Genomic DNA, 16438 nt, shown 5'->3' on the forward strand with positions numbered 1-16438 from the left:
TCAAAATAACATTTAATAAAAAGCCAGGGGAAAATAGACCAAAAAATAATTGGAAACTAAATAATCTTATACTAAAGAATGACTGGGTAAAGCAGCAAATCATAGACATAATTAATAACTTTGCCCAAGAAAATGACAATAATGAGACATCATACCAAAATGTGTGGGATACAGCCAAAGCAGTAATAAGGGGAAGTTTTATATCTCTACAGGCCTACTTGAATAAAATAAAGAAAGAGAGGGCCAACGAATTGGGCTTACAACTAAAATTGCTAGAAAAGGAACAAATTAAAAACCCCCAGACAAACACAAAACTTGAAATTCAAAAAATAAAAGGTGAGATTAATAAAATTGAAAGTAAAAAAACTATTGAATTAATTAATAAAACTAAGAGTTGGTTTTATGAAAAAACCAACAAAATAGACAAACCCTTAGTAAACCTGATTAAAAAAAGGAAAGAGAAAAAGCAAATTGATAGTCTTGAAAATGAAAAGGGTGAACTCACCACTAATGAAGAGGAAATTAGAACAATGGTTAGGAGCTACTTTGTTCAACTTTATGCCAATAAATTCGATAACTTAAATGAAATGGAAGAATACCTTCAAAAATATAGCTTGCCCAGATTAACAGAGGAAGAAGTAAGTAGTCTAAATAGTCCCATCTCAGAAAAAGAAATAGACCAAGCTATTAACCAACTTCCTAAGAAAAAGTCCCCAGGACCAGATGGATTTACAGGTGAATCTACCAAACATTTAAAGAACAACTAACTCCAATGCTATGTAAACTATTTGAAAAAATAGGGATTGAAGGAGTCCTACCAAATTCCTTCTATGACACAGACATGGTACTGATACCTAAACCAGGTAGATCAAAAACTGAGAAAGAAAACTATAGACCAATTTCCTTAATGAATATTGATGCTAAAATCTTAAATAAGATATTAGCAAATAGACTTCAGAAAATCATCCCCAGGATAATACACTATGACCAAGTGGGATTTATACCAGGAATGCAGAGCTGGTTTAATATTAGGAAAACTATTAGTATAATTGACTATATTAATAATCAAATAATTAAAAACCATATGATCATCTCAATAGATGCAGAAAAAGCATTTGATAAAATCCAACATCCATTCCTACTAAAAACGCTTGAGAGTATAGGAATAAATGGACTATTCCTTAAAATAATAAGGAGCATATATTTAAAACCTTCAGTAAACATCATATGTAATGGCGATAAACTAGAACCTTTCCCTGTAAGATCAGGAGTGAAACAAGGTTGCCCACTATCACCATTACTATTCAATAATAGTGCAATAAGAGCCGAGAAAGAGATTCAAGGAATTAGAGTAGGAAATGAAGAAATCAAATTATCATTTTTCGCAGATGACATGATGGTATACTTAGAGAACCCCAAAGACTCTGCTAAAAAGCTATTAGAAATAATTCAGAATTTTAGCAAAGTCGCAGGATACAAAATAAATCCACATAAATCCTCAGGATTTTTATACATTACCAACACAATCCAACAGCAAGAGATACAAAGAGAAATTCCATTCAAAATAACAGTCGATAGTATAAAATATTTGGGAATATATCTACCAAAGGAGAGTCAGGAATTATATGAACAAAATTACAAAACACTTGCCACAAAAATAGTCAGATTTAAATAATTGGAAAGACATTCAGTGTTCTTGGATAGGCCAAGCGAATATAATAAAGATGACAATACTCCCCAAACTAATCTATTTATTTAGTGCTATACCAATCAGACTCCCAAGAAACTATTTTAATGACCTAGAAAAAATAACAACAAAATTCATATGGAAGAATAAAAGGTCGAGAATTGCAAGGGAACTAATGAAAAAAAAGTTAGAGGAAGGTGGTCTAAGTGTACCTGATTTATAGCTATATTATAAAGCAACAGTCACCAAAACCATTTGGTATTGGCTAAGAAATAGACTAGTTGATGAGTGGCATCGGTTAGGTACACAGGGCAAGATAGTGAATAAAAATAGCAATATAGTGTTTGACAAACCCAAAGATCCCAAATTTTGGGATAAGAATTCATTATTTGACAAAAACTGCTGGGAAAACTGGAAATTAGTATGGCAGAAACTAGGCATGGACCCACATTTAACACCACATACTAAGATTAGATCAAAATGGGTCCAAGATTTAGGCATAAAGAACGAAATCATAAATTAATTGGAGCAACATGGGATGGTTTACCTCTCAGACTTGTGGAGGAGGAAGGAGTTTGTGTGCAAGGGAGAACTAGAGACCATTATTGATCACAAAATAGAACATTTTGATTACACCAAATTAAAAAGTTTCTGCACAAACAAAACTAATGCAAACAAGATTAGAAGGGAAGTGACAAATTGGGAAAAATTTTTTACAGTTAAAGGTTCTGATAAAGGCCTCATCTCCAAAATATACAGAGAATTGACTTTAATTTATAAGAAATCAAGCCATTCTCCAATTGATAAATGGTCAAAGGATATGAACAGACAATTTTCAGATGATGCAATTAAAACTATTTCCACTCATATGAAAGAGTGTTCCAAATCACTATTGATCAGAGAAATGCAAATTAAGACAACTCTGAAGTATCATTACACACCTGTCAGATTGGCTAAGATGACAGGAACAAATAACGATGAATGTTGGAGGGGCTGTGGGAAAACTGGGACACTGATGCATTGTTGGTGGAGTTGTGAAAGAATACAACCATTCTGGAGAGCAATCTGGAATTATGCCCAAAAAGTTATCAAAATGTGCATACCCTTTGACCCAGCCATACTACTTGGGGCTTATACCCCAAGGAACTACTAAAGAAGGGAAAGGGACCTGTATGTGCCAAAATGTTTGTGGCAGCCTTTTCATATTGGCTAGAAGCTGGAAGATGAATGGATGTCCATCAGTTGGAGAATGGTTGGGTAAACTCTGGTATATGAATGTTATGGAATATTATTGTTCTATAAGAAATGACCAACAGGAGAAATACAGAGAGGCTTGGAGAGACTTACATCAACTGATGCTGAGTGAAACAAACAGAACCAGAAGATCATTATGCACTTCAACAATAATACTGTACGAAGATGTATGCTGATGGAAGTGGATTTCTTCAACATAGAGAAGAGCTAATCCAATTCCAATTGATTAATGATGGACAGAATCAGCTACATCCAGAAAAGGAACACTGGGAAATGAGTGTAAACTGTAACGAGCTGTCGTCTCTAGAAGCTGCTGGATCGCTCTCTGGGAAGAGATCTGCTGTGTCTACTCAAATCTCTCAGACAGATTCTTCTTCCTCTAGTGAACCGTTGTCTCCAGGCAGTTGCTGTTAACTCTTGTCCTTAGAAGTGACTTCCCTTCCTGCAGAGAGCCCCGTCAAGCTTGATGCAATGCAGAGTCCTTCTTCTTGAATCCTGGCTCTGAATCTCCTCCAGCTCTTATCCTTCTCCAGGCCGATCTGCTCTCTGCGCCCAGTGCTGTCTCTTTTTATCCTCCCAGAGAATGGGCGTGGGATAATGCAAGGGCTTCTGGGAAGAACCACCCCAGCCAATGAGCTTGCCCCCTCTATCAAGTCAACCTGAGTTCTCACCTTGTAATTGTCCAGAAAACCTGAATTCTCACCTTGTCACCATCCAGACAACCTCAGTTCTCACCTAGTAATCCCAACATCTCCCCCTTTCTTTTGATTTAGAACATAGGACAGTCATGATCTTGAAACATAAATCCATCAATATGGGAAGTATTACACATAATTATATAAATTACATAAGCACATAGTAACATAGTAACATAATACATGCTAGAAGTATATGACAAATAACATAATCAAATAATCATAAATTGAAAATTTATAAATGTCCATAAGTCCATTGTCCATTAGTCTCATCTTGTGTGAGGAAGTCCAATGATTCCTGCTGGTTTTAAAGTTCTTTAACAGTCTTTTTATTAGCCATGCTCTTTTGGTGTAAGATGTTTCTTAGATCTTCTCCTTTATTTTGAGGTCTTTCTCTTTTTCTGTCTCTCTCTGATGGACAAGGCGAATATGACTCGTTGGCACCCATCTGATTCCTTCTCCTGCTGAAGAAATACAAGCAAACCCTCTCTCCCAGGCAGCCAACCTATCTAATTTCCTTCTATTTACCACTTTTTAAATCTCTTCTCATCATCTGGCAATTACATTGGAATTGTTTGCACTGGACACAGCCCTGTTGGTTTAAAAGACCTGTATTCTCCCCAAGTGTAATCCATTTTTGCAATCTGATTGCCTTTTGGCTGACTGATTGGGTAATCCCTTTCTGCCATGTGATTGCTTTTCTGCTGGTTGATTAAATCAGAGTCCTGGCCTTCTAAAGATTCTTTGGGTGTAACATCAGCTGCCATCATGCCCCAAGTCTTTTTTGCCTGGGGCCCTGGACCTGGGTCCCTCATCCCATTTCCCTGAATTATTCTACACTCTGATGCCCAATGGAGTCCTCTGTTGCATTTTGGACATGGGGTTTTAGGTCTTCTTTCACCCTGTCTTCTCACTGTATCTCCATACCTTCACTGAGCTCTTAGATGTCCAATTTTTCCACATTGAAAACATCTCCGAGTTTCTCTAGAAGGCCCTTGCCAGGAGGGACCCTGTCTCTCCACATTCATCATTGTCTGGGTATAAAAAGCATTTGTTCCCACTGTAGCACAGCGTCTTATGATCTCCTCTAAAGGAGCATCTTTGTCTAATCCCCATATAATTCTTTTGCAAATCTCATTGGCATTTTCCTTAGCCAGATGTCTGGTCATTATTTCTGTAGCTGAATTTTCTCCAATAGTTCTTTTGACAGCAGTTTGCAAACGTCCCACAAAATCTGCAAAAGGTTCATTGGGACCTTGCTGTATTTTAGTGAAAGCCTCTCCACGATCTTTCTGTCCAGGAAGGACACCCCAAGCTTTTATTGCAGCCTTAGCAATTTGTTCATATATTGTCATGGTATAATTAATCTGTTCCGAATTCTCTCCATACTGACCTTCACCAGCTAAGTGCTCAAAAGTGAATTGTGTGTTAACTCCTATTTCCAAATTGCATCTGACTTGAATTTTACATAATTCATGAAATTCCGCAAGCCATAATAAATTTTCTCCAGGTTCCAGACATGTCCTTGCTATGGATTTCCAATCATTCGGGGTTAGGACTTCATAAGACAAACCATCTAGTAACATTTTAACATAAGCTGATGTAGCCCCATAAAGGGTACAACCTTTTTTCAAATCCTTAATTGTATTCAAATCTAAAGGTGCATATCTTCTCCTTTTTTTACCTACAGAGTCAGTATTTTCAATCACAGGATATGCATGTATAAAATCACTTATATCCTGTCCTTCTCTCTTAGCTTTAACCAATGCTTTTTCTAATCTTGTCATAGGCTTAGGCTTCTTCACAGGCAATTCTGTTTGTGTTTCTGCCTCTTCCTCTCCTCCTTCTTGCTCCACCCATGAAGGGTTAATTGAGGGAGGAGATGGGAGGTGCTCCTGTTGCTGTTGCTCAGAATTGTACTTAACTTCATTGTTATCTGATTCATCCTTTTCACCTAGTTTAGTTGACACTTCCCCATTTTGCTCCTTCATCTCTTCCTTTAGAATAACATTTTTTAAAGCCATTTGGATTAAATTGTAGGTATGAATTGTATCTTTGGAAACTGAGTTTGGTCTGGAACCAAAGGGTAAAATGTCACAAAGGTAATTGTACTGTTCACCTAATTGCTCTCCTACTAATTTCCACTCATCTGGATCCAATTCTTCTTCCAGAGAAAAAGAAGGACATATGACCTTCACAGTTCTTAAAAGTTCAGTAATCTCCTCTAAAATTATAATCAAGCCTTGGCTTTTCATAACCTTGATGATGCTCTCTAAACATTTTCCTTGAACAGAAGGTGTTTGCCCCATTTCACTATAAGAGATTGCTGGTTTAGCCCTTAACAAGTTCCTTATTTATCTATTAGCACGATCACTTAATCTTTAACAAAGTTTCCTCGTTACTCACGGTTCTGAGTTAGAAAGACTGAGATCTGGATCGGAAGCTTTTCCACTGGAATCAGGACCGTGTCTGTCCCTGTTCGGGCACCAAATTGCGAAGGTCTGGTCTAGCTCCTCTTGTCAGGATAAGCAAAAGTCCTTGCCCCACGTTGGGCGCCAAATGTAATGAGCTGTCGTCTCTAGAAGCTGCTGGATCGCTCTCTGGGAAGAGATCTGCTGTGTCTACTCAAATCTCTCAGACAGATTCTTCTTCCTCTAGTGAACCGTTGTCTCCAGGCAGTTGCTGTTAACTCTTGTCCTTAGAAGTGACTTCCCTTCCTGCAGAGAGCCCCGTCAAGCTTGATGCAATGCAGAGTCCTTCTTCTTGAATCCTGGCTCTGAATCTCCTCCAGCTCTTATCCTTCTCCAGGCCGATCTGCTCTCTGCGCCCAGTGCTGTCTCTTTTTATCCTCCCAGAGAATGGGCGTGGGATAATGCAAGGGCTTCTGGGAAGAACCACCCCAGCCAATGAGCTTGCCCCCTCTATCAAGTCAACCTGAGTTCTCACCTTGTAATTGTCCAGAAAACCTGAATTCTCACCTTGTCACCATCCAGACAACCTCAGTTCTCACCTAGTAATCCCAACAGTAAACTATTATTTTTACCTTCTGAATCCAATTCTTCCTGTGCAACAAAAAAATTAGGTTCTACACACATATATTGTATCTAGAATATACTGTAATATATTTAACATATATAGGACTGCTTGCCATCTGGGGGAGGGGGTTGGGGGAGGAAGGGAAAAAATCTGAATAGAAGTAAGTGCAAGGGATAATGTTGTAAAAAATTACCCACGCATATGTACTGTCAAAAAATATTATAATTATAAAATAAAATAAAAATAAAAAAAGATGAAGAAAATATGCTATTCCAAGGTAGTAGGGCTAAAATTTGTCTCCAAAACCCTATAAAAATAAGACCCCAAACTTCTGCTCCTCCGTGGTCATCCATCTCCTAAGGATTCATGCAGCTAAAATCCTTCCAATCCTGATTCACATTATGTAGGTAACTTTTCATCCCCATTTTCTTCCTTTGCCTCTCTTCTTTTACCTTCTGTTCCTATCCCCATGTCATTTACCTTTGTATCCCCAAATCCCATATGATAATTTTATAAATTAATTAGCAATTCAGTACTTTAATATAAAATCATTGTATGATTATATAGCAGTTCTATAGTCTTACTGATCCTAGATATTGTGGCTTTCAATGAAATCTAAAAATAACACTTGACTTTCTTATTTTCATAAAATAATTTTTCATTGTATGAGAAACATATAATTCTTCAACTTAAGTTATAATTCAAATGTTAATACAGAAGCAGCTGCTATCACAGGGGATAAAAGGGTGAGCCTGAAGTTAGTTCAGATTTGGCTTCAGACACTTACTATGTGACCCTGGGCAATTCACTAATTCCCTCTCAATCTCAGTTTCTTTCACCATAAAGTGGAAATAATAATAGTATCTAATTCAGAATCCTCAAAATTGAAAAGAACTTTTAATAGCCTTCTAGTCTGATCCATGTATAAATAAAATTTCTTATGCAACACAATCAACAAATGGTCATTCAATTTTTACTTGAGACAATAAATGTGAATCTACTACGTCTTGAGACATTTAATTCCTCCTTTGTTGTTAGCAAGGTAATTTATTTACATCACGATGAATTCTGCGCTTAGAAATTAAATGGCTATTATCCTCAGCTGTGATATTTGGTATCCAGAACAATTTTGATTTCTTTTCCCTATAAAAGCCCTTTAGAAAAGTGAAAATAGCCATTATGTAGCCTCTAAATTTTCTCTTCTCCAAGTTAACTTTTTCCCAATTTCATCAATTGATCCACCTGTGTTCTTTACCATACTGGTTATCTTCTTATAGTTACCCTTGGCTTAGTGATGTCTTTCCAAAATTGAGTCTTCTAAAATTTTACATGCAGTCCAGATACTGTCTGCTTAGGAAAGATTATATAGCAGTTCTATAGTCTTACTGATCCTAGATATTGTGGCTTTCAATGAAATCTAAAAATAACACTTGACTTTCTTATTTTCATATCAAACCTATTGACGAACATTGATCAGGGTTCGCCTCCAGGTCATTTCAGACAAACTGCCAGATAGTCATGTTTGTGAAGCTTCAGTAGTTTATTTTTTTCAGCCAATTCTGATTTTACTTAATTATAATATCATGTATTCCATATCTTTCCGTCTTTTCTATAATATGACTGTAATCTAAATTTCTCATCAATTTCCTTTTTTTCTGTATAGGTTAGCTATAACATAATGTTATTACTTCTATTTTTGCTTTTAACTCAAATATTCTCTACTATGTTCTCTTGCCCAGCTTTGGTTCCTAGCTTTTCTTACCTGGGATTTCTTCTCAATAAATAGTGCTAATCTATTTTTTTTCTCCTTCTACCATTAGCTACCCTATTTCTTTCAAATAAGGTGCAATTATCCATAGCCGTAGTCAAGTCATTGGTTCCATCCCATTAATTTTCAGTTATATCTCCTTGAATTAGGATCTTGAGTTCATTTTTCTAATCATACATCATTCATTTATGTGTAATCATCTATATATAAACATGAATTTTGCTGCTGGGTCCTTACTTGGCTTTATTATTTGGTTTGAGAATAGTATATATATATGTATATAAAATTTTTGATCTATCTGAAGTGAGATCCAAATATTTTGATTACCTGAAAGCATCTTATTTGAGTGAAAACAATAACCAACACTTTGAAAGTAAAATATAGGGGAAAATGGATTGACACCTTAGGGGAAATTTTATTAAAAAAAGCTAGAAGATAGATAACAAAGCCCTCATAGCTTTCATACCAAAATAGAACATCCATTGTCTATACACTTGATAGTTTTGTGAAAGGAGGCAAAAAATATCATTCCTGAGTCTTTTTCAAAAACAATTTCCCAGATGCCTAATAGTTTGAAGAAAAAAAATATTTTAGCTACAATTCAAATTCATAAAAAATATGTACAACACACTTTAAAATTGAATTTTCCTAGGAAAGTGCTCTAGAAAACAATAGGGAAGGAAGGGACTTTGTCATCACTTAAAATAGAAGCTATTATCCTCCTAAGTAAAAGACTTAGAAATGATGTTTGCAAAGCCTTCACTTCAAAGTTCAAAGGTTTTAAAAAGAGAAATATGCCTTGGCAACAAAGGTCACCTACTATTTCTCTCAGCATTCTAGGGGATCCTAAAAGATTTTGGGTTTGATCTTTAACATTTTCCTCTTCACAAGCAATTCTTCCTCAGAGGCTTGGCTAGAATGGTTTCTTCTCTCTTCTGCCAAAAGCTGATCTGATTTTATGAATGTGAGTTAAATTACTGATTTTCTACAAAGTTCTTTCCACCAATACAAACAGATTTCCTGTTGTACCCAGTTGAAATGCCTTTGATTTATTTAAATCTGTGGAGACATCTAAGCCTTTTCACACCTAGTTATATCTTTGATGTACTGATTCAAATAAGGTTTATTTTCACCTAATAAAAGTTTTGAGGAATTGGTGTGTAGGTGAATGATTCAACATATGACACTCCCTTCCACAATGTTGGCCTTTATTACTTTATTCTCAAAAAAGGTTCATCTGTGTACAGTTATTTTAATTTTTAAAATTATTAAAGGTTTTTATTTATAAAACATATGCATTGATAATTTTTCAACATTGATCCTTGCAAAACCTTCTGTTCCAAATTTTCCCCTCCTTCCTCCCATCCCCTCCCTTAGATGTCAAGTAGTCCAATACATGTCAAATATGTTAAAATACATGTTAAATCCAATATATGTATACATTTATATATTTATACAGTTATCTTGCTGTACAAGAAAAATCAGATCAAAAAGGAAAAAAAACTGAGGAATAAAACAAAATGCAAGCAAACAACAAGAGAAGGAGTGAAAATGTTATGTTGTGGTCTACACTCAGTTACCATAGTCCTCTCTCTAGGTGTAGATGTCTCTCTTCATCACTGAACTGGTTTGCATCATCTCATTGTTGAAGAGAGCCACATCCATCAGAATTTATCATTATATAATCTTGTTGTTGCCATGTACAATGATGTGGTTCTTTTCCTTTCATTTAGCATCAGTTCATGTAAGTCTTTGAATAAGTTATAATACATGAATGTTATGGAATATTATTGTTCTGTAAAAAACAATCAGCAGGATGATTCAGAGAGGCATGGAGAGACCAATTTATGTCACCCTTTGAAAGTTCATCTGGAGATGATCTGCTTTTAGTCTCCTCAGGAGTTGAAATCTGTTCTTCTCTTTCACCATAAAAATGATCTATGGTCAGAGCTCTTTTTGATTTTTAACTCATTTAAAAAAAAAAAAAAAGTTGAGATCTGTTTTTAGGGAAATGGAGGTTATTCAAACTTCTTCTACAAGCAGCTGAGGTTTCACTGAGTCCATGCTGATTCAATCCTGGTTCTGGGTGGGCAGGGCCAGGTCCCATGAAATTCTGGTGTTTTGGGGTTCACTATCTTGTTTGTGTTTGATGTTTTATAACTTCTCTGCTGCTGATCTAGTGGCTTGCATCCAAGGCACTGCTGGAGATTCCTCCCAGTAGATTCTCTGCCAGTAGAGCTCACAACCACCCTGGGTCTGTGCTGCTTGCACTGGGCATCTGTGCTCGATCTGCATGTGCTTGGCCCGCCTCCCTTCCTGCCCAATTGAAACAGACCTTTTTTTAGCTATTTTTTATATTGCCTGCAAACATTCAGAAGTCTCCCCATCCTTTAAGAAAAAAGAAAAACAAAACTAGATGACTTTTACCATTCTTTCACACTTTTGACTTGTATCTCTCCTACCTTTCATAATCAAATTCTCATTTTTAAAAAACTTTCTGTTTATTCTTGTAATTTTCCTCATTTATTTTTCAATACATTTGCAATCTGATTTCCAACTTCATTGTCAACTCAAAATTTTCTCTCCAAATTTCTCTCCAAGTAATCTTACTACTACCAAATTCTATAGCCTTTTCTTCAACAATGAAATGATTCCAACCAGTTACAATTGTTCAGTAATGAAGAAAATCAGCTACACCCAGAGAGAGAACTATGGGAAATGAGTGTGCAGCACAACATAGCATTTCCATTCTTCCTGTTATTGTTTGCTTGTATTTGTTTTCCTTCTCAGGTTTTTTACCTTCTTTCTAGATCTGATCTTTCTTGAGCAGCAAGATAATTGTATAAATATGTATACATATAATGTATTTAATATATGCTTTAGAATGTTTAACATGTATTGGACTATCTGCCATTTAGGGGAGGAGGTGAGGGGAAGGAGGGGAAAAGTTGGAACAGAAGCTTTTACAAGGATCAGTGTTGAAAAACTACCCATGCATATGTTTTGTAAATAAAAATAATAATAAAAAAACTTATAGCCTTTTCTCAATTTTCATTCTTAATGTCTTTGCAGCATTTAATTTCCTTATATTCCTCTTGATTTTCCTCCCATGCATCTGCATATTCTTCTTGATTCTTCTTTACTGAGTTATTATCCATATCCTTCCCCTTATTTATCAGTGTACTCTAAAACAATACAAGACTTCTCTCTTTCCTCTATGCTATACTTTATTTCTTGGCAACTTTATCTGCTGTCATTGGTTCAATAATCATGTGTATGCAGGTCACTCAAATCTAGCTCCGGATTTCTAAATTCTAGTTCAACATCATTAACTACCTGCTGAATATTTTGAACTGCATGTGCTAGATATATGTTAACATTATTATTATTTGGATATAGATATATTTTAACCTTATTATATTATTTTAAAATTGTTATTTCCAAACATAACTCACAGTTTTGAATTGCAAACTTTTCAGCACTTACTTTTATCAAGTGTACTGTAATGCTTCCAGTCACCCAAGTTTAAATGAAAAAGGTGAAATTACTATGCTTCAATCCACATTTAATCTCCACAATTCTCTCTCTGGATGTGGATGATATTTTTCATCCCAAATTTATTGAAATCATCTTTCAACCAGTATCTTTTGAATGAAGGCTATTTTGATTCCAATATCTTCTATTGTCCTCCAAAAAATTTACCTTGTATTTGTTTTGTATAGTTTTATGTATAATTTACATGTATGCAAATTGTGTTACCAATGTAAATTTCTTGAGAGTAAGAACCATTTCATTTTTTCCCTTTTTAATCCCCCTTGTTTAGAACAATGTCTGATGCATACTAAGTATTTAATAAATGTTTGCAGATTGAGTTATTAATACTATACACAAAGATTAAAGAGGAAAGGACAAAAATTATGTTGGATTAATGTTTAATGCATCAGGAAATTAGAAATTTACAAAAGCCCCAAAAAGGGTAAATTCAGCAAGAGAGGCATTTTCCAACTCCCATCAGAAAGCTTTTTATGTGCTTCTTGTGAAAAAACAAATAATCTCTACTTTTAACCAGTTAAGTGGTGTAATTGCAATGAAAGGTATGTGATTGGGAATAAGAACAGATAATTTAAGCTACAAGAATAGTTTCAGAGTTCTTAGCCATCAGGTATTATTATGGATGTATAGTATATGGATCTTTTAATATCATTCTTCTGGATTTCCATTTGATCTCAATAAACTCTAAAATGGGACAAAATCTCAATAGCTGTTATATAATTATTATTTATACTTTGATCTCCTCCCCAAAAATCATCATCTTAATATGTCTCATAGAAGTATTGATCTAGAATGTGAAGGAACCTTAGATATAATTTAATTTTAGCCTCATTTTATAGGTGAGGAAATTGTATCCCTAAGAGATGAAATGACTTACTCAATCACTGGGTAAAACAAGATGCTTAGAAGAGAAACAATGAAAAATTACCTCAAAAACAAAACTCATAATTAAAATTTGGTGAGATAATTTTTAATCAGAACAAAATTTCATCACTCAGTTAGGTTCTTTTGCATAATTATTTTGGAAGAATGTATTAGCATTGCTCCTAAGTGCAGTAGAACTTAGATGGCCAGTAGAAACTGTAGTGACATATATACGGCTTCATGTTGGGGATGTAACTTCCTAAACTATCAAACATAATAAGTGTAAACACTTAGTACAGAATTTGGCACATAGTAATCAAGCACTATAAACATCAAGTATTATTATTTAGGAATGTTTAAATGTGCAATAGACTTCTTCAAGATGTAGTAAATCTTGAGGAAGAAGTGTAATGACTAAGTGGAATGACTACATTTCAAGAATGTCATAGAGAGTCATACACACATACATACACACTTACACATACATACATACATATGTATATATATATACACACACACACATATATATATATATATATATATTCTCGACTTTATACTAACAACAAAAACCTATAACAGCTAACATTGGGCTTTGATTTATAGCAGCAAATCCAAGTAAAAACCATAGAGATGCAAAAACCAGACACCAGCATCAATTTATTCAGCCTGTCTGCCTGTCAGATATCAGAGTACTTCAAATTCGCTATAATACTTCCAGTATGAAATAAGGAGATGTCACACAGCCATGAAGAAAAAAATAAAAAGATGTGCCAAAATGGGAGGTCAGCATTATTAAATTTCTATTGGATAAGCAAAATCTAAAGCAGCTCAGTGCATATTGTATTTATCCTTAAACTGTTATTTTTTACCCATTCTTTTTATGTCTTTTGTTTTAAAGCCACAGTCATCTGGTATCCATTCTTTTTTTTTCCAGTTTGCATATATTTCCTTTGTTTTAACTTAGAGACTGACACCAGTTGATAAACATCAACTAAAATGCATTCTTTAAGTAGTAATAAGTCGGAGTTACTCAGAGAAGCTGACAAAGGTCATGTGTGTAATACACCATTCTATATATAATATATTCTGTGCCAAGGGTTATGGCTTCCAGCTCTCCTTCAACATTGACTAGTAAATAAACCCAGAAAAATTCTTCTGGGGAAAGGCAATCAACCTTGTTTGTTAGGGTTTTTCTAGTTTGGCAAGGATTTTTCAGAAAAAAAATTCAAAATGTTTTATTTTTCAGGAGGGATCACATTTTATATGCTCATTTTGAATGTTTTTCTTCTGACCTAAGTTGATTAATAGTCATAATAATAATAACAACAACAACAATAATAAAACTTCTCTGTGAGCTGAATTTCAATCTGCCCTATGCAAAACAGGCTAAAAATGCACACCAAAGCCTTTTACAGCACAGCAAACAGTGTTACTCTTTGGAGTGATTCATTATGACACCAAAGGTGAGGCTTGGCATTAAAACACTAACATTTAGCACTACTTCACTTGAATGTGTAAAAGGTTGTACTTAAAAATCAATCTTGACTGATTCAGCTAATGAAGCTCATTACAGACTGTTTGACTTGACTATTCTTCTATTTCCTGGACTTTTAAAAATAAGATTTGAAATATACCCCTTTAAAAAAAGGAAAATGACATAGCAGCAAGGTGAAGGGTATCAGGCAGAGAGGAAAACAAAACATTTTACATTATTTTTAAAATTTTTTATTTCTTAATAGTTTTTATTTACCAGATATATGCATGGGTAATTTTGCAACATTGACAATTGCCAAACCTTTTGTTCTAATTTTTCCCCTCCTTCCCTGCCCCAGATGGCAGGTTGACCAATACATGTTAAACATCTTAAAGTATAAATTAAATACAATATATGTATACATTTACATTCATTTTTAAAGAGTTTTGAGTGTTAGAAGTGAAATGTTACAGTGAGATATTTAAAGACACATCAATTTCTTTTCCTTTGGTCTGCCTTTGAGATGGTGTATTTTGTAGGCTTTGAACAGAGTTCCTATAAACATGAATAATTATAGGCTAAGATTCTTTAAGCTGAAGAATAGATAACTAGTCAAATTAATTTCTGCCTTTTTAATTCAGAAGTTATAATAAGCTGATAGTTACTAATGGTCTCACAAATAATAAAGGTTATGATACTTTACTATGGTATTTTGTTTTTACATCACCTTCATTTCTGAGTATATTCTTTCCAATGCAGGAAACCATACATTATATTAATAAATATTTTTAAAAGAAGGAAAAGGAGTTTAGTAAAACTAAATTGAGAATTTTACATAATATTTTATACTCATAGCCCTGATCTCTGAAAATAATATTTTTTTCATGTAATTATGGGATAATTTAACTATTATTGTATGACAATAACACAATTGATAAAATGTGAAGAACAATGCCAAGCAGAATTTCTGTTGTTGCTCTTGGGTCCACATGACACTGATTAACAGTTCTGACCATCTCTTCCCTGCAATGACTTGACTAGTAGTTTGAACATCATGTAGATAATTTCATAAGTATATTTACTGAACATTTTAATAATTTTAATATAGAATTGTTCATAAATTCCAAAGATAACATTTTCTCACCCAAGGGCCCAAAATGTAGATAGAAAGTTTAGAATATATATGTTTTTAGAAGATATGGATAGTATTTGTAGGTTCCTTTTATTTTCACATTTCTACTTTATCACTGCTTTGTGTTGTCAATACTAGATGGCAATCTGTTTTTGCAAAGCACAAGGAAAATATGCAGCATAATTATAAAAAGAACAAAGACAAATGTATACAAAATTAAATGCAAAGTTGTTTAGGAGGCATACACTAGCTTTGGGGAAAAAAGGAAAGGCTTCATACAGATGATGCTTAAGCTATATTTTAGAGGAGAGGAGTGAAGTGGAAATAAAAAGAGAATGCGTTCCAGACATGTGGAATGATCAGTGGAAAAAGAGTTAGAATGTTCCATGTGAGGAGCAGCTTGTTAAAGGTTAAATAGAACAAAAATTTATTTGTATCAACTGAAGATACAAAGCTCTGTATTAGGTGCTGTACAGGCTGGGAGTCTTTCTGGGCTTATTCATATATCAATGCAGAAGGAGAGTTGGAAGCCATAACATGGTTTATAATTGGAAGGTAACCATGAGGTCATCTATTCCTATATTCTGAGACCTAGAATGTTATACAAATTATCAAAGTCACACATAAAGCATCAGAGACAAGATTTCAATCCATTAAAAAATCTAGTACTACTATTCATTTTACTGTACTACAGCTTCTTCAATCAAAGGTTGCCATAAGTAGAATTGATTGACTCTAAAGTAGAGGTTTCCTCCTTACTAAAATTGGTTGACATCTTGGTGGGTATGTTATGGTGGAGGTTGAAGTAAATATTCTAAGATGTCTTTTCCAACTCAATTTCTTTGATTCTGCTATTGAGAAAGGATCATTTAAGGCAAATTTTCAAATCTTTAATTTTTTCCTTTTTTTCTAACTAATCCTTTCATGTCATTTTAAAATCCTATCTCACGATATACATATGCTTAAAAAATAACTC

The 16438-nt window shown here is 34.3% G+C and overlaps 1 protein-coding gene across 2 annotated transcripts in view; it reads right to left on the bottom strand.

The window, feature by feature from the left end:
- Positions 1–547: 547 nt before the first annotated feature.
- The window catches only part of LOC141560943 (endogenous retrovirus group K member 5 Gag polyprotein-like), a 139268-nt gene continuing 123377 nt past the window's right edge, over positions 548–16438 (bottom strand). Inside the window, exon 2 of one of the 2 annotated variants that reach the window (XM_074299783.1) lies at positions 548–10756. In XM_074299783.1, the coding sequence (XP_074155884.1) occupies positions 4566–5945 (1380 nt within the window). In that variant the 5' untranslated portion in view covers positions 5946–10756 and the 3' untranslated portion in view covers positions 548–4565. Of the gene's footprint in view, positions 10829–16438 lie in introns of both variants that reach the window. The other variant, XM_074299784.1, reaches the window with a different exon arrangement.

This window comes from Sminthopsis crassicaudata, chromosome 3 (assembly GCF_048593235.1).
Source record: "Sminthopsis crassicaudata isolate SCR6 chromosome 3, ASM4859323v1, whole genome shotgun sequence".
Lineage (NCBI taxonomy): Eukaryota > Metazoa > Chordata > Mammalia > Dasyuromorphia > Dasyuridae > Sminthopsis > Sminthopsis crassicaudata.